The sequence below is a fragment of the Falco cherrug genome, chromosome 11 (assembly GCF_023634085.1).
Source record: "Falco cherrug isolate bFalChe1 chromosome 11, bFalChe1.pri, whole genome shotgun sequence".
Classification (NCBI taxonomy): domain Eukaryota; kingdom Metazoa; phylum Chordata; class Aves; order Falconiformes; family Falconidae; genus Falco; species Falco cherrug.
Window position 1 is genome coordinate 9,482,808 of NC_073707.1, and position 20,904 is coordinate 9,503,711.

A 20,904-nucleotide genomic window follows, 5' to 3' on the forward strand; every position below is an offset into this window, starting at 1 on the left:
GGGGACCTGGAGAGTATGGCACCTGTATCGGGGTCGATCCAGCCTCTCAGCGTTCGATAGTGAATGTGGCAAACTGGTATCATTGGTTTGTCCCTTCTCCCTTCCGCGCCACTGGACTGCTTGCTGAATAGTTTGCTTTCCCTTTGCAAGCATCTGGGAAAAATCCCCGAAGTGATTATGAATTCTGCAGAGCCACAGCTTTCCTTTGGAAAGCAGCTGCGCTTTCAGATCCCTGGTCGGGCCACAGCTTGAAACGTGCCTTGGAAGCCATTCCTGCCAGGGGCCCGTGCCAGCAGGTAAGCCTGAGGGGTAAGGAACGTAAGGAACGGCTGCAAATGCTGTCGCACATCTCCTGGACACCTTCCTTGCTGTCCTGTGTGCCCCGCCCCTGCTGCTCTGCGAGGGAGAAATGCAGCAACAAATTGTCCTGCAAGGCTGAATACTCGAGGGTTATGCTCTACAACAAAAAAATATTTGGGAAAGAACCAATAGCCAAAATACATTTTAATTTATTAAATTAAATCCAGTCCATTTGATAAAATACAAGCTTATTATATTACCAGTTTGTTTACAACTGGGTTGTTGTTTTTTTTAAGAAATACAATGAATTAAGAAGAGATACTGAATAGACAATTTATCTTTTTTTTTTTCTTTTTTTTTTTGCTGTTAATAAAGTCCAGGATTGAAATGAACTTAAATTGTTCGAACAAAACTCTTAAAAACATTATAAAGAGATTAAACAAGCAGATTGAATTCTTAGAAACATCTAACATGCAAAACCTCTAGTACAGTTTGAATGCTTCAAATGAATTTCCTGAAAAATGAATCTCCTGAAAAATTGTTTTGGCGAGCACTGGTATTCCTGTAGGTTCCTTGGGGTCCAAGGGGAGTGTGGGAAGTGCCACCCCTTGTCCCACCCCAACACGGCTGACTGCGGATGGTGCCTGTTCTCATCCCACTAGTGCAGCGACCAGAGGTGGCATCCCTCCGTTCTCACACGGTGCAGTGAGAAGATGCTGCCTGCCTGGATTCCAAACACTATCCACATGCCAGCAGTTCCAAAATTGTTCTTATGGGAATTAACAGCAATGCATACATGTTTGCAAAGTCCCCAGAGATCATTAAATGTGCCTTAGACTTCAGCTAGTAGGAAGGTTAAGAACAGATTCTCCTGCGTTAAAGTCTATTTCGTTGCAGATGAATGAGTGTCTGATCCCTGTTCAAGTCTGAGGATAGTTTCTTTTCGTTCTAGCTAACACACGTGTTGCAAACACATAAAGTAAAAGGTTTTTAATTTTTTCCCCCCAAATAATTAGTAAAACCATTAAATGAGCAGTAGTCTAATAATATTGCATAAGTCATTCAGATAGAAACTGTAAACTCACTACAGTCTCTGAGGACAAAGGCTAAAAAATGGTTTCTTAAAACAGGCGTACCTCAGCAAAAGTTAAATGCAAGCTAATCTAAAAAAAATCAGCTTTAGAGCAATGACACTTAAAATGGCCTATCTTAAAAATGAAGGATGTCTTACATTCTACGTGACGTTTGTCTTTAAGAAGAGTTCCTAAGTAACATTCGCTTCTGGTTGTTCCTAGCATTAGCATTACCAATATACAGGCAATAATTTAGGAATTTCAAGGCAATATTTTCCACCTCGCATATGCAAAGAGTTAACATGTGTTGAAAGTAGAAGCATGTCCTTTTTGTTAAAGGATCGCACATCGCTTTAGGTAAAATCCATGTACAATATTTACACTCACCCTAACAGCTATACAGACTACATAAATATCTTTGATGCTCTGGACCCTGGAAGGTGCCAAGCTGGCGGCGCCCACCAGTGCTCTCCCGGCCAGGCTGGCGCGTCGCTGTCAGGGCTGTGTCTCTCCCGAAGCTCAGTCCCCTCTCGCTCTTGCTCAGCCCACCAGTTCTGGAAGCACCCAGCTTTCCAGCCTTAAAACCACGAGACACTGCATGCGCCAGCTTTATTTAGGAGTTCAGCGATGCTGGCTTCCTCCAGCTCCTAAAACCACCCTGGAGGTTCAGAGCAGCCCTGTTTCAGGATGCTGTGATTTCTGGGGATGCCCTTTGAGGTCCTATTTCCAAAACCCCTCAAGCAGCTCAAAAGTCAGCCAGACACTCCCTGTCTTTCACTGGCCTATTTAGAGGGTGCTGCTAAATAAACCTCTTTTGGGGGGGTTTAATTATCCATCCCGCTTGTGATTGTTTTCCCTCCCGCCCTGTGTAGTTACGCATGGGGACGCTGCCTGCAGTACTGCCTTCGCTGCCCAAAGTCGCTCTCCCAACACGATGCCAGCTGGCGCAGGAATGACCCTGCTCCCATGGAAAACGAGGTCGCTCCTCGCCGTGCGTTTTGCCAGTTTTGAACCAAGCGCTTTGCGGTTTGTTGTGTTAACAGAAAGCCTGTGTGTGGGTGCATATCATTAATCGCCGAAGCTGCTTTTGATAATACCAGTCCTTTGATCTTAACACTCCTCATGAAAATTGCATAGTGATAGATCTGAACAGAAACGCCGCGTTTAAGCTGCCTGCGTGTGAGGAGGGTGCGGGTTCACACGTTGAGGATCCGTGACGGCGCCTGGAAAACAGCAGAGGGGTTGGGGGAGAACCTGGTCTTCACCTCTGGGATCTAGTGGGGTGAGGGGGGAGAGAAACATTAGTGCCACGTGGGGTACGAGTGACCAGAGAGCTTGGGGGATCTGGGGCGTTGCGGAGACCTGCCTGCCCTGTAACGTGCCGCTGCCCGGCAGCGCCAGCTCTTGGCTGGGTGTCGGTGAGCCCGGCCCCGGTGGACGGGGCGATGTGAGGGCACATGTGATGCTGCACCACCGAGGAGGGGCTCGTTGTAACCCAGCCCTTGGAGCCCAGAGGGGTGCGGAGTGATGGGGTCACCATGGCTGGGCAGGCTTGGAGGATGCAGGCATCCTGCAGGATGGAGAGCTGCCCTCTTCACGTGCTCTACAAACGTCACCATGAATTCACCGCGGGATTTCAGCGAGAGGCACCGCAGTGGTGCATGCCTGGTCCTCAATCTTTTGGAGGATGCCACCCAGGGTCTGTCAGGGCGCTCCGCTGGACGGGGCGACAAGCTGCAAACAGGGGCACGCACCTCGGGTACCTGCAGGGGATAAATGGGTACCTGGCCATGCCAGGCTGTGGAGTTGCAAGGACTTGGATAAGGATGGAAACTGCTGCAGCCTGGGAAGGGCAGAGCTAACAGAGGTTGCTCTTTCTGACGCCTGTGGAGCCAGAACACCGGGTGGTGCGTAGCTGTTGTGGTTGTACGGAGGCACGAAGGGCACCTGCATGCTTTTGTCTTCCCTAATGCTTAAAACCCAAAGGATTTGGGACAGGACCAGCCTTAGCTGCACAGGCAAAGGCAGCGCAGGGAAAGCTATCGACTTGTTTGTTGTTGTTTCATTGCTCTGATATTTCCATTCCTCTGGAGATGCATCTGACACGCTAAGGAACAGGAGGAGTGTCACAAGCAGCCTGTGCACAGCTCGGGAGCTGGGGAGCACCAGCGCTCTGGGTCTTCCCTGCAGGCTGTTGGGACACAGCGTACGCCTGACTCCCGGGTGTCCAGCCAAAGCCGTGGGCTTCAGGCAAGAGGGAAAGTCCCCGTGGCTGAGCGTAAACCAGGGAGAGGCTGACTTCTCTTTGAACTGGTGGCTCCTCGGCACCACCTTCGTTCCAGACTACACCTTCCCCACGGTGTCCGCCAGAGGGGCCGTGGTGGTACCCTGGGGCTCCAGGAACCGGGACCTTTGCTTGCACGGTCTGGAGTGCCGCATCCGTGGTGGCGTGTCTTTGTGTCTGGGATGCCAGTCTTCTCTTTCCCTTCCTTGAGACCTGGTATGGGGACTTGGAGGGGTTCCTCTAGGACCCTCTCCTTTGCATCCTATCTGCCAAATAGGAAGACACTATATTTACCCCTGCAGGGTCAAAATACAAGGTTTAGGGTTAAATACCCTCTATGCCGTTGCTGCACCACAGTGAGCAGCCCAGACTATTCAGAGCAAGGAGGGAGTCGGGTGAGGTTTGCCAATTCTGTTTTGCCTGAGGTCACTGTCCCACTTTCAGTGGAGCTGGATATACCCATCGTGTGCCCTGTCGCAGCAGTGTGCCAGCAATCCTCTGCGGACGAGGCACTTGGCTCTCTGCTGATTAAACACTCCTTTCTTGCCTTCTCCAAGGCAAAGATTTACTTTTTGCACTTGGCCCTGGAGTAGCTGCCGTTACCCATACTGGCACAGCACGCCGCAGCTGGGGAATTCCGCCCCAGCTCTCCTTTCCAAGTCATTCAGCGCAGCCTGCGCATGGCTTTAGTGGCTGGTTGTGTGAAGTGCTGTTCTCTTTGGTGGTCTGATGCAAAAAGCAGCTAAACCAGAGCAAAAAGCAGCTAAAGCAGAGCCTCGTTGGCATGCGCTTTGCTTCCCTGTGGGGACGGGGAGCAAGCGGGGCCCTGCCAGGGAGAACGCTGGGTACAGAGAGAACATTCCCTTGTGGGATTTTTAGCAATGCTGAGATGTATTTCATCAAGAAAACGATCTTACGCTGGTTGTAGAAACTTGCAGAAAAATGCTGAGGAAGCCTCAGAGGCCCAGGACCTGTGCGGCTGCTTCCACAGCTGTGTCCCCCTCAGCACTGGCAGCGGGGGCAGCTGCTGCCGGGGGGTCTGTCCTGTCCGGGTGGGTGCTGTTCCTTAGCGATCTGCAAACATTCCTGTGCAAACACCCCTGTCCATGGCCGGTGTTAGCACCAGAGGTTTCATCTTGTGCTACAGCCCTAACGCTAGCGCACGCTGAGCGCTCTGCGTGTGCGCAGGGGTGTGCGATGCACCTTGCACGGAGAGAGAGGTACGCACACCTTGTACGTAGGGTATCCAGTGGAGGGAATCCTAACTCCCTGACTGTCATGCAGTTTAAAATCCTGGTCTCGGGCTGAATTATGGTAAGTCACGGTATGGCAGCTCTAACACATCCCTCTGAAAGCAAGGGATGGCCACGTTACCTGACAGGCAGTGACAAGAGTGGTCAGTGAGGACACGGCTTTATGCTACACGCACCACATCGATAAAAAAAATGAGTAGCTCCTGATGCATCCTTTACTCACATTGACACTGGGATTTTAAAAAATCTAGGAATTTAAAAAATGTTAATTACCTTAAAATCTGCCTTGTAGCTTGTTTCCTGAACAAAATGGTCTTCCGGGATAGTGAAGCCTTGCTTTGTCTTTATAGGCTTGGATGGTTTTGCTCCGGTCCATGGGCGATACTCTTGCCTGAAATGAGATTGTCAAGACAGAAGAACTTGTAAAATGCAACATACTCACAGGGGTACTTCTGCTCAGGATGGTTGCACAGCCAGAAGGCAAGGCTGGTTACGATCAGCTCGTAAGGCTGAGCATGTCTAAGGCACACCGAGAATAAAAGACAACCTGTGCCCAGAGGCCCGCCTTGGTCAGACAGCCCAGGCTGCAAGATGCGGCAGGGCACAGCCGGGGCTGACTGCTGCCCTGACTTAGCTCTTCCTTTATTCCCGGCAAAATGTGCCCTCCCCCAGAGCTGCTTGGTGCTTTCCTCCTGGGTAAGAAAAAGTCAGGGTTACTTTTTGCTTGATAGCTCCTTGACCGCTTACAATGTAAAACACTGGCTCGTCGGGCACCTACAGCGTAAAACATTGTGGTCTGGGGCCGCGAGTGCCTTGCTCACGCGTGCGGAGGGAGGCTGCCGGCGGTCCCTACGTGGCCCTAGCTCTGGTGACAGCGGGCACGCTGGCCGGTGTGTGCTGTGCTCGCAGCTGTGGCAACCTGGTCTGAAACGCATCCGCAGGAGACGCCACCTCAGCTGGCAGATGCTTCCGCTGATGATTTTCCTTCAGATGGGGGCAAGTGCTTTGACTTTGCTTGATGATGCCTGAGAAGGTGGCACTTGGCTGACTTAGCCTGGGAGCAGTGACATCTGAGAAACGGGCAGCACACGTTTCACGCACGCTGCCGAGCAGTGTGGCAGGGTCTGGCTCAGCTCTGCTGCCCGCTCCCTCCTGCAGCTTTCCCTCTGCACCTCTTGTCACGCTTCCCTCTGCTTCTCTGCACCTCTTGTCACAAACAGGCTTTACTAATGCCCCCTCCGTGAGGACTTTTGGGATGCGGCAGCAGCAGCCAGGTGAGCTGAGCTGGCTCATCTGCTCTCCGAAGAGAGAAGCCTGCTCGGCTCATGTTTGCGTCTCTGGCAACAAGCTCAGGCGGCGTCTGTAACCAATGGGGAGGCAGCTAAGCAAGGTGGGACAATTTTATGTTTATACCCCGGCATACTTAAATAACAACTGCATCTCACTAGCTACTTATACGCAGGGTCAAACAAGATCAAGTCCTGAGCCACATCCAGGCGAGGGAAATAGGTTGTGTTTTAATGTGCCGGGCTTAGCTTTGATCACAGCCTCTCTGATTTTAATTCTTCCCAAGCATGCTATTTGCTATTTTGATAGTAGCTGCAAATTCCTCTTTTTAAAATCTTATCTAAAATGTCTAAGTATGGAGTATTATTTTAGAATGTGTAGTTTGCTACTGATCCTTTTAAATATATTACCAAAATATCCACTGCCTGGTTTATGCTTGATTTCTAAACATAAACTCGACCTTAAAACGCTGCCTCTTTTCTTGGTTGATTTGTAGATAGAGGGTATGACCCTGGACCATGTTTAAGTCAAGCAGAAATATTAATACAAAATATTAATATTAATACAAATATATATAATTATATATATTTATATTTATTTACATATATATAAATATATATAACATAAAGTACAAAAAAAATAAGTAACTGTTTCTTGACAGAGTTTGCTGCCAGGACGGAGGCGTATGGGCACAGGCACAAGGGAACAGGCAGGAGCCCGCGGCCGGGGCTGACAGCGGCGTGCCAGCTTGACCAAAGGTGGGGTGAGTTCTTAAATCCACCCAGTAACAGATAGTGCTTTACGGAAGAGCTTCCAGAAAGCAAAACCAAGCCCCTGTCAGGGCTGTTTACGTGCACTGCAAGCATTGCCTGTGCTCGGTTCGCTCTCCCCATGCTGAGCCTTCCCCGCACCTTGCTGTTCAGGCTTGCTCGGGCAGCAGGTAGGTGCCTGCACAGCTCTCCCGGTGCAGCTCCTGCTGCTCAGGATAAGGAAGCTCCTTTGCAGAAAGGTGATTTTGGCCAAGCGATGCCCCGGGAAGGCAACCTTTCAGCAGGGAATCCCAGGCACGTGTGAACGCCGAGTTAAGAGTTAAATCTGACCTCTGCTGTGCCGCACAGCTGGAGGCAGGGCACAACAGCTACTGGGCAAAAGACCAGCAAAATGGTACAAAGCCACCAATTACATCCCAGCTGCTTCTAGGAACTGGAACCTGCCACCCCACATAAAGCCGGACTGCCTCAAGGATGCTGGTGGCATCCATTCCTAACCACTCCCCCTCGTGCCAGCCCGTCTCCCCGCTGCGTTCTGTTGCAATGGAGTGCCTCCCCGGCTTTCAATGAATGCCTGTGTCACCCGGCTCCGCGGCCAGCGCCGTCCCGCTGCTTTGTAGCAGATCATTTGCTGATTTGGCAGGTCCCCAAATGCAGCCCTTTTGGATCACGGGGCCCTTGCTTTGGCTGGAAGCCAAACTGTTCTCCTCTCAGCCTTTGGATGGCCAAACCGCCTTTTGAGGCACCTACGTGCAGTGAGGAGATGCTGCCTTCACCCACGGAAACAGAAACAGAAACGTGAGGGCAGACAGTCATGGCTCAGACCCACAGCGGCGCTTCTTGTTTGGAATCATCGGGATCTCCGATCTCCCCCTGTGCAAACGCAGGACTCTGAGCCCCTGGGAAGGGCTGGGCAAAACAGAGCCGACTTACCTCCTCTGGGAGCTGGGGAACTTGAAACAAGAAAATTATAACCCCTGGTGCAGAAAGTACAGCTAACTAAAGTCACTCTGTCTTTCAGCTTGCGGGACACTGCCCCCGTCTCCCGCTGTACAGCCAAGAGCCAGCAGGAACGCGAGCCCCGGCAGAGTTCGGTGACTTGACATCAGCCTTGGAGTCACGAGCGGAGTCAAGATGCATGAGCCACCCAGCGCCTGGGGAAGGGGGATGACGTGTCCTTAACGTTACTTCGCTCAAGGTGTCAAGGTTTAGTCCTCCTCCCCCTTGTGCTCCCTGGCGCAACACTCGCTCCCTGTGCTTGAGGAAGCATCACGCCCGGCTCAGCCGGTGCATTGCCTCTCCCTCCCTTCCCCACAGGCACGGCGGGTGCTGCGCGGTCCCGGATCACACCGGTAGCACTTATTGGCAGGAGAACAGGATGGTGGGAGAAGCAATTAGCAAAATGGCATGGAGAAGGGCAGAGGGTGACGTGCCATCCAGCTGCTGCTGGGGATGGACGTGAGAGGCATTGGCTGTTGCTGCTGGAGACGTCATCTTCGTCCTTCCTGCCGTATCCCTCCTCCTCCCCTTGTCCCCAGACAGCAGCAGTCAGGTTACTTTGGGGCCGCAGGGACCTGCAGCGGAGGGGAACTAGCCTCCAGGCCCATAACTCCATGTCCAGGCTCTCTTTAGGTTCTGTTTTGTTCTCCACTGTTACAACCTAGAGGTGAGATTTTTGATCTGCAGGAATAGAAATGACCCAGTGGTACTTGTAAGTACTAAAGCACTGGGGTTGTGAAAGGAAAAAGGCCTCCTAAGTTGTATGCAGACTTTAAAATCGTGGAGATCAAAAGGGAAAGGCTTCTTTTTGAACACTGTGGCTTCTTTACCGCCGACTCACTCCAGGAAGGAAGAAGCAGCAGCTTTTTGCAGGTGGATGCCCCGTTAGTCTGTGGAACAACTTTGATCGCATAAATCACTGCTTTGTAGATTGTTTCTTTGCTGTTTCTCATAATCAGTTAATAGGGCCTGGGGAAAGGTGTTTCTTTTGTAATATGCTGGGATGTGCCTGGAGGGAAAGGTCTGGGTCAGTGTGGTGGGGGGAGCGGGGACCCAGTTTAACCCCCAGTGGTGATGAGAAATGGAGCAAGTGGGAGCACAGCTATCAGTATATGCCAGGAACAACAACAAAAAAAACCACAACGCGTTGGACTGTCAATTACCAGGGGGTTACTACGAAGCCCAGCTTTGAAGAGCGCTGTGTGTGTGCCATCTCCCTTCCCGGATGAGCAGGACTGCCTGGACCAGGGCTGTCAGACAGCATCCACAGGGGGTCAGGCTGCGGGGGGAGATGCTCCCACCACAATTCACCGAGTGGCCTCGCAGACTTCAGGGCGTGATTTGGGAATGATGGATCCAGGATTGGTCCTTCTGTTCCTTCCAAACACAACGTGCTGCTGCTGCAGCTCAAGCTGCTGGGTGCCACGACCCACGCGGCTGCCGGCCCCTGTGCTGCCTCCAGCCCTTCCCGTTTCATGTGCTTCGCAAATGTCTTCGGGCCTTGCAGAGAAAGCCGCATGCAAACTCTTTTTTTATTTCACTGATCTGGTGAAAATCAAACTTAGAAAGCTTTTTAACTTCACTGAGCTGGAGAGCATTTCTGTTGGGCATGGGGAGGCAGAAGGTAGAAATACAGACGGTGCTGTTTGTGATGCTGGGGCTGCCATCTCCAGCCGGATTCACCTACAGCATTTATAGCGTTCCTTTGCCCCGCAGTACACCACCAGTGCCATCACAGCTGTACCATCATTTTAGTACTTCATCTTTATGGCATGGTTTGCTTCACATGATTGTGAGCTGCTGCATTACAATCCCATTTCTCATTTAAGAAATGGAGAAAAAGGCTGATTCTGTGTAGCCGAACGTAACTCCGAGCCACACTGCCCGAGCCACTCCGCATTCATCCTGCTGCTGCCCTCCTGCTTCTCCTACCCAGCACGCCCGTGAGAGAGAAGCAGCATAACGAGCATTCGTCCCGTTTTCCCTTCAGAAGGAAAGGGGTGCGCAGCCTGGGGGTCCCTTAGTGCCTTTCCAAAGCACAGGCTGCCCACAGTGCCTGCGGGGGAAGCCAGGCCGGCGCGCCAGGCTTCGGGCAGAGGGTGTGGGGTGTGAAACCTCTCTCCGTTCGGGACACGGCTCCTCGCCCACTCCTGGCACGGCCGTGCCTCTGCCACTTCAGGGGGGCAGTTCTCCTTCGCTCTCCCAGAGGATGGGCTGAGGGTGCCCACGGCAAAGCCCTGCAGGGACCAGGCTGCTGCCACATCTCCTCGTCAGCGGTGGGCCGCAAATGTTACGAGCCACGGAGGCAGCAGCAAGAGCTCTGCGCGATGGACAAAGCCAGGAGCCCTCCCGGGTGATGGAGCGGTTACACTGCCTTTCTCTGAGCCATGTCCGACACCGGTGGGGTGGCTGGGGGCCCTTCCAAGCCTTGGGCACAGGAGCAGATTGTGCCCCTTCCCCGATCCAGGCAAAGAGCACGGCGCCAGGACAGACATGGGGGAAAGGAAAAGCTGATAGGAAAAAACCTAGAGGGGTAAAGACCAGCAGGCAGGGATCAGAGAGGAGGGACACAGAAGACCCCTGGCTGCTTCCCACCCCGGCTCTCAGTGTACCAAGGTCAGGCAGTAGTCAGAGCGGCTCTTAGCTCACGGGGAAGAAGCAACAAATAAGACTGGACTGAAAGGCCAGGAGAACGCCCTGAAGTCTCAGAGCGCTGTCTTAGGGGGAGTTTGGGGAACTCGCTCTGCTCACAGACAGACCCCCGAGGGGGGAGCACTCCCAGTGGTGTGCTGGGACAGGCAGCCGCTTCCCCCTCAGTGGAGCCCTGTGAGTTGGGGGCTCTGGGCAGCTCTGAGGGTCTTGGCTTCTGGCATTATCCCACTTCCCATTCTTTCCCTCTAATGTAAGTTTGGATACACTTTGAGTAGAGAAAATTCCTCCTACCTTTACGCAATAGCTTTGAATCTCCCCCCTTGCAGTTCTGCAGTGTACTTCGCACAACAAACATTCTCTCTTAAGCCTCTGTTTCCAGCCCCCCTCGCTCTTTCCTCCCACGCCTCTGTCCCCCCCCAAGCCCTCCCCTCCCCCAGCCAGGCTATGCAGCGCACTGCGAGTCTCTGGATCCATCCCAACGCCTGCACCAAGCAAGCTTACTTCTTAAATAGCGTCAAAACCAGGGGCTTCAGTATTAATTTCCCCAAGCAGCAAGATACTTAAGAATGTCAAGACAACTGTAAGCCTTGATTACAAAAGCTTTACTCTTATTATTGAGGATAAGCATTCATTTAAATATCTTTTAAGGATCAAGGATGGAGCTCCTCATACGCAGTACTATTAACCCTGCCAGCTCAGGTGTGTGCCACAATCCCATATGCTGAACACGAGTGCAAGTGTTTCCTCTGATTTCTTCTGCACAACTGCACTAAGATGCTTTTCAATGAGAAGCAATCACCACAGCTCACCTTGCCCTTCTGCACAAGCATGCTTTGAAGGCAGGTGCATAGCACAGGCAGCCAAGCAACGAGCTCTGTGACTGCATCCATAGTTATGGGGAAAAGCGTCTTTCCCCTTCGTTCAGCAGCATCTCCCCTGGTAGGAGGATTCTGCCCCACGGGCAGGGCGCAACAAACAGCACGTGCTGAACACTCGTGCAGGAAGGTGGGAGTTCAGTTTGCTGAAGGATCTTCTACCCCTCTATTCCCAAAATCATTAGCAATGGCACATCAGGCCCTTTCCACTTAATGACCCCAGTTCTTTATGTGTCTTCATCAAAACAAAACTGCTCGCTCTGGGCAAGCAAGAAACCCTGCTGATCCAAAGCCCCCGGTCTGGTTTGCTTTACTGCTCTGACTCCCACCTGCAAACAAGTTGGGCGCTCTCGACTCTCGCGCCTGCTCAAAACACTCATAGCGCAGAAACACCGACTGCAGAGACCTGGTGCTGTGCATGTCACAGAAACTCCCCTTCCCCGAGCGCTAATACAAGCAAAGCCAACGGGTGGGGGGAAGAGCAGCCAAAACCATCGCTCACAGCGCTGCTGCCACGTTTTCACTTACACGCTGAAGTGCTTTCCAAAAGCTGGCAGGTTACCGAAGGGGAAACTGAGGTCTGGAGTGACTGAAGGAAGTACAGCTGAGCCTGGACCGGGGCTCTCCTCCCAGCAATACCAGCCCCAGCAGGGAGGTTGTGCCTTCATCCCCGTCACCTTCTAACAAGGTAAGATGACATCCAGAGAACAGAGCCAGCTGGAGATACCTGCTGACAGCACCAGCTTGTCTCGTCCACTGTAGAAGGGAGTTAAGGAAAGCACTTACCTATTCCTAAAGTGTCTGCTAAATGCAATCAGGACCTAGCAGTACCATTAATCCTGTGCAGAGCCAGGAGTACACAGCACCTGCAACTTGCTGCTGGAAGGGAGAAGCCACTTGCGTGACCCCAAAGGACAAACCCTTGGGAAGATGCAGAGGGGGCCGCTCAGCACTCCCTCCTGCCTCCTCCAGCATCAAGGAAGGTGTAATCTTTTGCAAGCCTCTGCAGCAGTCCCTGGGATCTTTACACAGTTGGAGCACATCCCATTTTAGCCTTTCAAGTGCGGCTTGTATCCACCTGCCTCAGCCTGTCACCTCAGCTCCCCCTCGGGTAGCCCAGCTGGGGTTTGACTTCAGTCAGACCCTGCAGAACTCCAGCTGAAATCCAGGGACTGGAGACAGGAGCCACCCCAAAGATCTGGGGACATGGGGCAATAGTTTGGAGGGCAGGCAGCTGTGCTGTCCCTTTGCTCTATACAGAGATATTCTTTCAAAATTAAAAATAACTTTTCCTCCTCACAGGTACAGGTATTCTTCCAACACCCCCTCCGCCTTTATCCTTCTGCTGCTTATGGAAAAGTTCCTGCAGAAGTCACTTGGAATGGGATTGGTCTTCGTCACTGATCCTGGAAGCTTGTTTTGTTCTGGGAAGTGCCGGGTCAGGCTGGCTGGCTGCACCATGTACAGCCAGTTTTGTATGCAGCCCAGTTCCCTTCTGAGCTTAAAAAAAAAAAATAAAAAATAAAAGAGTGCGGAGAGAAGATGTAACAGAAACTTGCAGAATGAAGTCTCAGGGGAGCAGTGCCCTGATGCACAAAAGCCTGTCAAACCAAACGGTGCTGAACGTTACCAGGGTCTCACCGAGACACTTGGGTGCTTCACAGAAACACACAACAGGCTGTGTTGTGGTAGAACCCTGCAATCAGCATCCCAGGATTAAAAAGCAGCAAAGCACAAAACCTTAAAAAAACCCACCTAGCACCTTACAGAATTAAGCAATAAAACCACTACTGCTTGTGAAAGCCTGGAGTGGACCATGCATCAACCCCAACTTTTCTGCACTGTCCTGCTCAAGCCCAGTCCTTCCCCGCCTTCAAGACCTTTTCTCTTTCGCATGCAGCAGGCCCAGGCAGGGTCACAGAGCGCAGCCGGGGGCTGCTGGCCACCAGGAGCCCGTCCTGCAGCACAGCCTTCATGGTGGGCAAGTGGCACACCAGGCTCCACGGACCCATTCCTTGTAGGAGCGGGCACGGCTCCCCAGGGCCACCCTCCCTGCTCCCAGGCAGAGCCACAGGGAAGGGCTGATACTCCTGCAACAGCAGAAAAGGGGGAATCTCCCCAAGGGTCTTCCTAGCAAGGAAATGAGAGTCACCATAAATAACCAAAAAAGTGCTTCCCACACCTTGGCTCCTCTCTAACCATCCACCTGCCTCGGTCCCTGCCTGCATGTCTCTGTGCAGGGGACACTCTCCCTTTTTGCCAAATCCCTTAAAGACATAACGTGCTTCACCAGCCTTCATCAGCTGCTCCTGTTAACAGCCACCCAGCCCTGCTTCTAGCACAGCTGACCTGCCCCTCACCCACACCTGTGGGTGGGCACAGCCTGGAGCAGCGGGGCCGTGCGGCCACCCAGGGATGGCTTAACACACAAGCAGCATCCTTCTGGCCTTCAACAGGGAGGATGATGAAGAACATCAACGCATAACGCTGCTGTTCAGCTGCTTCCTGAAGATAAACGTCTGCAGACTGCAACGCTGCCTTTGGAAAACCAGGAGGTAAGAGGAAAGGAGGGCTGAGCCGTGGTGGTGGCGGTGTCGCTGCGGTTGCGAGTGCCTGACTCGCAGGAGGCGGGTGTGCTGGGGATGATGCCTGCCCTGCCACAGACCCCGGCACTGCTCCTGGGGCTGCGGCGTGACCAAAGCCACCAAATGCAAACCCAGTGCCCCAAGCGTAACTGAAAATGCCTGTAACTCTGCCAAGTACCTGGTTAGTTGTTCTGGAAAGGAAAAAAGGAACAAATCAAAATCGAAATAGACTCTCTGCAGCCTGTGAAGCTGTTGCGGACTTTTCTCCTGCTGCTTGTTGTGACTCTGGTGTGCTGGGTGGCATGGGGATTTCTTAAATTTGCAATGTTGTGAGAGGTGATAATTCAGAGAAACTGTGGGCAGTTACCGGAATAAGATGAAGGTGGTTTGCCTCGTATAGTTCTGTCTGCACTAGTTGTAACCGTACCGCCTTCCAACAGCTTAAGGACTTCATGTGAGAACCTTGCGCTGCTGTGGCTGCCCTGCCCTGTGCCTCCATCCTCATCCCGCACCTCTCCTCCTGTCAGCCGCGAGGAGTTCCTCAACTCCCTTGAAGTCTTACTTTGTGGAAAACTTGTTTTGATTTGCGTGTTGGTACTTTGTTGTGCGATACGTAAACTTCTTGCTCTTCCAAGACTAGCCGAGAGCTCTGTGTAAGAACAGCCACGGCCGAGGGAGGAAGGCTGCGAGAAGGGGCTCCTTGCTGAGCACTGCAACAGCCGTAGGGAAGCTGCAGCTCTAATGCAGGCTAACGCACCCTGCTCTGGGGTCAGGCTACGACCTCAACGTGGAGATGGATGTGTGTCTGAAACACACACCTGGCTAGGCTTGCTCGAGGCGGGCTTCTCTGAAGTAATTCCTGCGCTGCTTTGCAATTGAAAAGCGCTTTTCCTCAAAACCAACCATTGCTCTGTGAGATGCAGCAAGGGAAAAGATAGTGCATGAATTCAGGCACTGCAGTGATCCCTCCAGAGCCCGTACCCTAACTGCACTAGTAGCAGGGCAGCTGCCTGCACTGGGAGGAGTGGGATCAGCAACACATTCCCCCGTATTCCAGGCCTGTAATCCTTCCCGGGGCCCCCAGCGTTTTGGTCTTAAAAGCGCTGTGATAAATAATCCAGTGAATTGCAATTATGAGGAGAAACATCTCCCAGGTACATAACGGATAAGAAGCATCTAAATACTAGGGAATCTATTGGAATAAAAATAATTGCTCTATTAATATACCTCGTAGGTATATTAAAACCTGCCAAACACCATCACAAGGGAGCGTGCGGTAATGGTGTGGAAGCGGCGCCGTGTCCGTGTCCGACAGCGGCCTGGCAGGGGCTGGAGTCCCCGCTCGCCCGTGGTGGATGCCGGTGGGAACAAGGGGTGAATCCGGCGCATCCCCATGGCTCGTTCCAGAAAATAAATGCCTGTAAGCAGCCAAGCGCCCGCAGGGAAAGGAAGGCACCGACCACGTAAAAGGCTCCTAAGAATTTTTAAAGGCTCTTTGGGAAAGGTGGCTGGTGACAGTTTTTCCCGTTAAATGGCACGTTTGGAGCCCTGGAGCGGCTCTGAGGCGTAACGTGCCTCACCTTGAGCGGGGCAGCCCAGGAGTTTTGCAGGGCAGGAGGGGGGGGGGCTGGGGGGGCACGGCCAGGTTGGGGGCACTGCGGCCCGGGCACGGGGGGGTGCAGGCCCCGCTCCCCCCGGCTGCACCCCGGGCGCCCCCCCCGCTCCCCCCGGGCGCAGCGGGCAGGGCAGGGCTCAGCGCCCCGCGGCCGCCCCCGCACACCGACGGCGCCCCCCGCGCCGGCCCCGACCCGGCTCTGGCGACCGGCTGCGCCCCCCCCCCCCCCCCGCCCCGGTTCCAGCCCCCCCCGCCCCGGTTCCAGCCCCCCCCGCCGGCACCCCCGCCCCGCGCTGCGGCGGCGCTCCCCCCGCGGGCGGCAGCCCCCCCCCCGGGCCGGGGCGGGCGGCGGGGCCGGTTACCTGTAGGAGGTGGTGTGGGCGCCGTCCGGCTGCGAGCGCGGCCGCAGCTGCTCGGGGCCGCCGCAGCCGCCCGCCGCCGGCCTCCCGCTGCCGGGCAGGGCGCAGGCGGCGCGGCCCGGGGCGGGCTGGGGGGCGGCCCCGTCCCTCCCGCCGCTGCTGGCGCTGACCCAGGGGAAGGCGTCCCTCCTCGGGAGGGGCCACGCTCGGAAGTCCCGCCGGTACTGGGTCTCCGCCGCGAAGGGCTCCCCGGCGCCCACCGCCCGGCCCTTCCTGCGGCCGGCCGGCTGCCCGGCGGCGGCGTCCCGCGGCGGGCGGGGGGCCGGGGCGGGCGGGCGGGCGCTGCCCCGCGGGGGGGGCCCGCCGCGCTGGGCCGCCCCGTCCTCCTGCTCCTCGATGTCCGAGTAGTTGTGGATGGTGAGCGGCACGGAGAGGTCGGACTTGTCCAGCTGGCTCCAGAAGCGGGCCAGGCAGCACACCCGGCTGATGCAGGGCCAGGCCATGGCGGCGGCCGCAGCCCCCGCCTCGCCCGCAGCCGGCCGCGCTCCCGGCTTCAGCCCTCATCGGCGGCGGCAGCCCCTCCTCCCGCCGCCCCCTTCCCCCGGTAATGACACCCCCTCGCCGGGATTACGGCCCGCACACGTGACCCGGGCTGCCGCCGGGAGCTCCGTGCAGCTGCCGGGGCTGGCGGCCGGGCGGGGGAAGCCGCGGGGCCGGGTGCTGCTGCGCGGCCGAGATGCTTGCCCCGGGGGGGGGTTACCGGCCCTGCCCCGGCCCGGGGGGGGGTTACCGGCCCTGCCCGCCCCGGGGGTTTATCGGCCCTGCCCGCCCGCCCCCTCGGCTCCGCACGGCGGGATCCCGCGCCGCTCCCGGGAGGCTCCGTGGCGTGTCCAGCCGCGGGCAGGGGCCGTGCCGGGAGCCCCGCCGGGAGCCCGAGAGCCCCCCCGGGAGCCGGGGAGCCCCGCCGGGCTGGCACTGCGCTCAGCCGTAACCGCTGTGACCAGCGGCAGCGCTGCCGGCGGAACCCGGCGTGTGTGGGAGGTGGCAGCCGGGCAAGGGCAGCGTCCCACGACGGTGTGCAGAGCACCCACCCCTCCAAACACCCCCCATCTCCATTAACAGCTTCACCCCTTCACGTTTAAAAACACTAAATGGCCAAATTAAAATACCTAATTACCAAAAGCCAGGCATCTATTATAGATCTTTTATATATATATATATATTTATGGTCCTTATATATATATGGTCCACCTCATTTACTGCTTGCCAGAGGCCAGGAATTGCAGCTTTTCCCTTGCACATTCTGGTTCCAACCCAAGCAGCCCTGTCCCAGCCCACCGACGCCGGCAGGATGACATTGGGGATCAGTCTGCCTTTTCCCATTTGACATCTTATGCAAGAGGTGGCTCCAGGCCATAACGCTGCTCCACGATTCCCCGTTCAGTGGGTTGTTACGGAGGAAGCAGGATCTCCCAGTGGGTCACCCTGCTGTGAAACATCAGGAAGGTGAGGAATGCAGATAAACGGAGGAGCCACCTATTAGAAAACCATCGGTTTAAAGGCTGACTAGGCAGGTACTTGATTTCAGAATGTGACAGCCTAGTTACAGGTGGATACTTGGTAGGATGTATTAAGAAATTAATTTTGCAGGGGAACTTGAAAAGCAGAGATGTACCGCTTTATTTCAGCTGAGCAGTCCATATCTGCAGCGCATCAACACCTCAGGCTTCGGTCCGGATTTGCGCCTGCTTCTGGTGGGGAGGAGGGATGGGGAGGTGGGTACGATGGAGGCAGATGGCTCCGTGAGCAGCCAGCCTCTCCTCGCAACACTGCTATCAAGGGGTGGAAAGAAATTCCTTCGCAGATGATCCTGTTGTCCTAAATACCTGATGTGGCACTTGCTGGTGCTACTAGTGGTTTTGATGTCACGCCCCTGCCATGCGTGTCAGTTAGGACAAGGAGGCTCAGAAATTTCGGGGCAACAACGCTTTGGTCCCACACAGAAGTCTTGATGCAGTAACATATGGGATAGTGGATGCTGCGTTTCATTTCTTGCCTGAAAACCCCCACAAACATCGTTTTACTTTTAGGAATAAGCAGGAAGATATTTCCTAATTTTCTGCTGCTCTTCTTTTCTAGCAGTACTCTGCTCTAGTTAGTGATTTTTAAAATGAAATCATATTTGTGTGAAGCGCAGAACACTTCACCCTGGTAAAGAGAAATGAGCTTCCCAGCCACGGGAGAAAACAGAACATCCGCCGTATCATCTGTTATCACTGGCACAGTACAAATGATGCTCTGATCCTTGTTCCGAGGCCTGACTTAGCAAAATGCATGGGAGAATAAATCAGATGGCTCTGCTCTCCCTGTGCCTGCCGCTTCCTAGCACTGAGTTCAGCTCTGGCACTCGTGTCTCGGAGCCCACCTACGGCATCAGGGAGTGCTTTGAGCAGCTGCTCATCATAGCTCGTAGGATGAAATTGGCACAAAGGCTGTCTCAGACAGGGAAACCAGAAGAAGCTGGATGAGATTAAAAAGTTGTCTGCATTTAGAAGAGATTTATCACGATTAAAAGCTTGGGGGGTGGGGTGGGGGGTGGTACTGCAACTGTAAGACGAAGGAAAGCCACCAAATCGGAAAGCAAAACAGCTGTTGCTGCCAGGGATGCGGCTGAAAGCTCCAACGGGCAGTTTGCTCTAAGGCTAAACTGAAATGTCAATAGAGCACGTAACAGCACTGGAACAAAATATTCTTTACACATGGCAAGGCCACAGCGGACTTTCTTAAAGCCACTGAAAAGAGGCTGAAGGGTTCTGTCCCTCCGTGATTAACCACGACTTGATACCTACTGCTATTTTCCTACACAAACACTAGCTGCTGTCTCTGCCAGGTGTCCCCATAATTACCACATTGTATTTTTATTCAGATTAATAAGCTCTTTGAGAAGGGGGGGGGGGGGGGGGTAAGTCGTCCCATGTGGTTAGTTTTGCTTTAGGTAGCTGTTTTCTTTTGGTTGTTTTATTTTTTCCCCTGGGTTTGGCGGTTTCTGTTCATTCTTTTCATTTCTTTGCCATTCGAAGGGGTGACTAAATACTGAGATACGGGCATATACTGATGACAGATTTTGCAAGAAGGACACTTGCTTGCCAGAAAGGTATCTTACGCGTGAGCTGTCATAACTCCAGGCCATTCCTCGTCTGACTGACTTGAGTATTGAGAGTCATTTTGGACCGGAGAAGATAGTGTTTCCCTTTGGCAGACAATGCAACACAAAAGCTCAGGTGCAAAATGACATGAAACCCACTGCTTGGCCACTTTAACAGATATTTAATACCTTTAGGGCTTCTGTAAGTGAGGAAGAATCAGGTATTGAGCCTTTAGAAGGGTGAAGGCTGTTGGTTCAGGTGAAGCTTAGGTACAAGAACCTCAAACCACAGCCACTGACTGAAAAGATGGTGACCTCCAAGCCTCTCTGGCAGTTCCAGGCTGTTTTTTCAGGAGCTGTGAGCCCCCACAATGCCAAGAATCCAGTGGAAGTGCAGGTATTGCCTCTGAACCGTCAGCCTGAAAATGCCACAGTGCCCACTTGTCAGCTTGGGGAAGGTAATACCACACTGCCTCAGTGGGTCTGACAGCCCGCGAGTGGCACTCCGGTCTCTGAGTGGCACTCTGGCCTCTGCGAGTGACACAGGGGCATGACTCTCACGCCTGGAGGTAGGCACTGGCTATTATGGTGAAGGACTTAACTGGAACCTCGGCTTATTTTTCTAGACCCGCAAAATACAATGTCCTTCAGGGTTTATATGCTTCAGAATTTCATTTCGGGCAGTATTACTCCCTGCTCCCTGCTGCTTTCAGCCAGGATCTCTAAAAAGCCCTTGGAAACCAGAGAATTGTTGAAGAGAGAGGCAAGTTCTTGAGTGGACAAGACATAATGCAAGGAAGAGAAGGGCGGGAGGGCAAAAATAAAAGGAAGCGGACAAAGACAACAGATAAGCATCAAACGGGTAGAACACCTACATGCGAAATCCTGTGAGCTATGGCTGTTGAGCTTCTTTGGTATGAAATACTCCCTTCTGACAAGGCTGTTCAGTGGCCATCTTCTGATGCTGCTGGCTTCTCCCTGCCTCCGCGGCAGGCAGTGGCTGCTGGCAGCGGCACGGGAGCCTCGCTGCGCATTCGGCTGCCCTCTGCGGCAGGCAGGGCTGCACTGTGGCTGAAGCCCCAAAAACCGGCATGCTTGTCCTGAGTACCAGGGAAAGACGTAGGAAAGAAGTGATGGATTAGGAACTGAAAGCCAGAAAGCTTCTGGAGCTGAGCAAAGGAATATTAGATACTCCCAACTCCTTCATTTTTTAAGCGTTTAAGTTGACAGGCGCTTAAAGGAACAAATCCTCAAGTTCCTCATTTTCCAAGGGAGAAAAAGATTTAGACTTGAGCACCGGCCTGTGGCAGTAAGGGAGCTTACAGCACTTTTGTATGCCATCATTTATTACAACTGGTGCCATTTAGTATTAGGTCTTCTTTATCCTTCCAGGAGATGTTATTTTCTGCAAGGCACTGTTGTAAAGTAAAAAACGCACAAGCTGCTTCTTACAAATGCAAAATGTTCTTTGGCAAGTCAGTCCATCTAGAATGACTAATTGAGCCTACAGGGAAGAGTTAAGGGGTTGAACCCACCAGCTCCTATCTGGGCAGATTCCTCAGCCATTTGCAAGGGGTCTGGTAGTCATCCTTGCAGGACAGGCGTGGAATAGCAGCACAACCGAAGTCCAATTTTTTGCTAATATTTGTGTAATAGGAACACTTTGGGTTTACTTCAGTAATTACTCCTGGTTATAGTGTTGCTGAG

At 53.6% G+C, this 20,904-nt stretch overlaps 1 protein-coding gene across 2 annotated transcripts; it reads right to left on the reverse strand.

Moving 5' to 3' along the window:
* Positions 1–493: 493 nt before the first annotated feature.
* Positions 494–16,680, reverse strand: MAP6D1 (MAP6 domain containing 1). Of its 2 annotated transcripts, none has more exons than XM_055723982.1 (3): positions 16,056–16,680; positions 5,184–5,301; positions 494–2,596 (listed from the first exon to the last, which is right to left on the reverse strand). In XM_055723982.1, exons 1-3 carry the CDS (start codon positions 16,553–16,555, stop codon positions 2,570–2,572), a joined length of 645 nt encoding a protein of 214 aa, XP_055579957.1. In that variant the 5' UTR covers positions 16,556–16,680; the 3' UTR covers positions 494–2,569. The 2 variants fall into 2 exon arrangements, with proteins under 2 accessions (XP_055579957.1, XP_055579956.1); XM_055723981.1 differs by having other exon boundaries at positions 494–2,647; positions 16,056–16,674.
* Between the last annotated feature and the right edge of the window lie 4,224 nt (positions 16,681–20,904).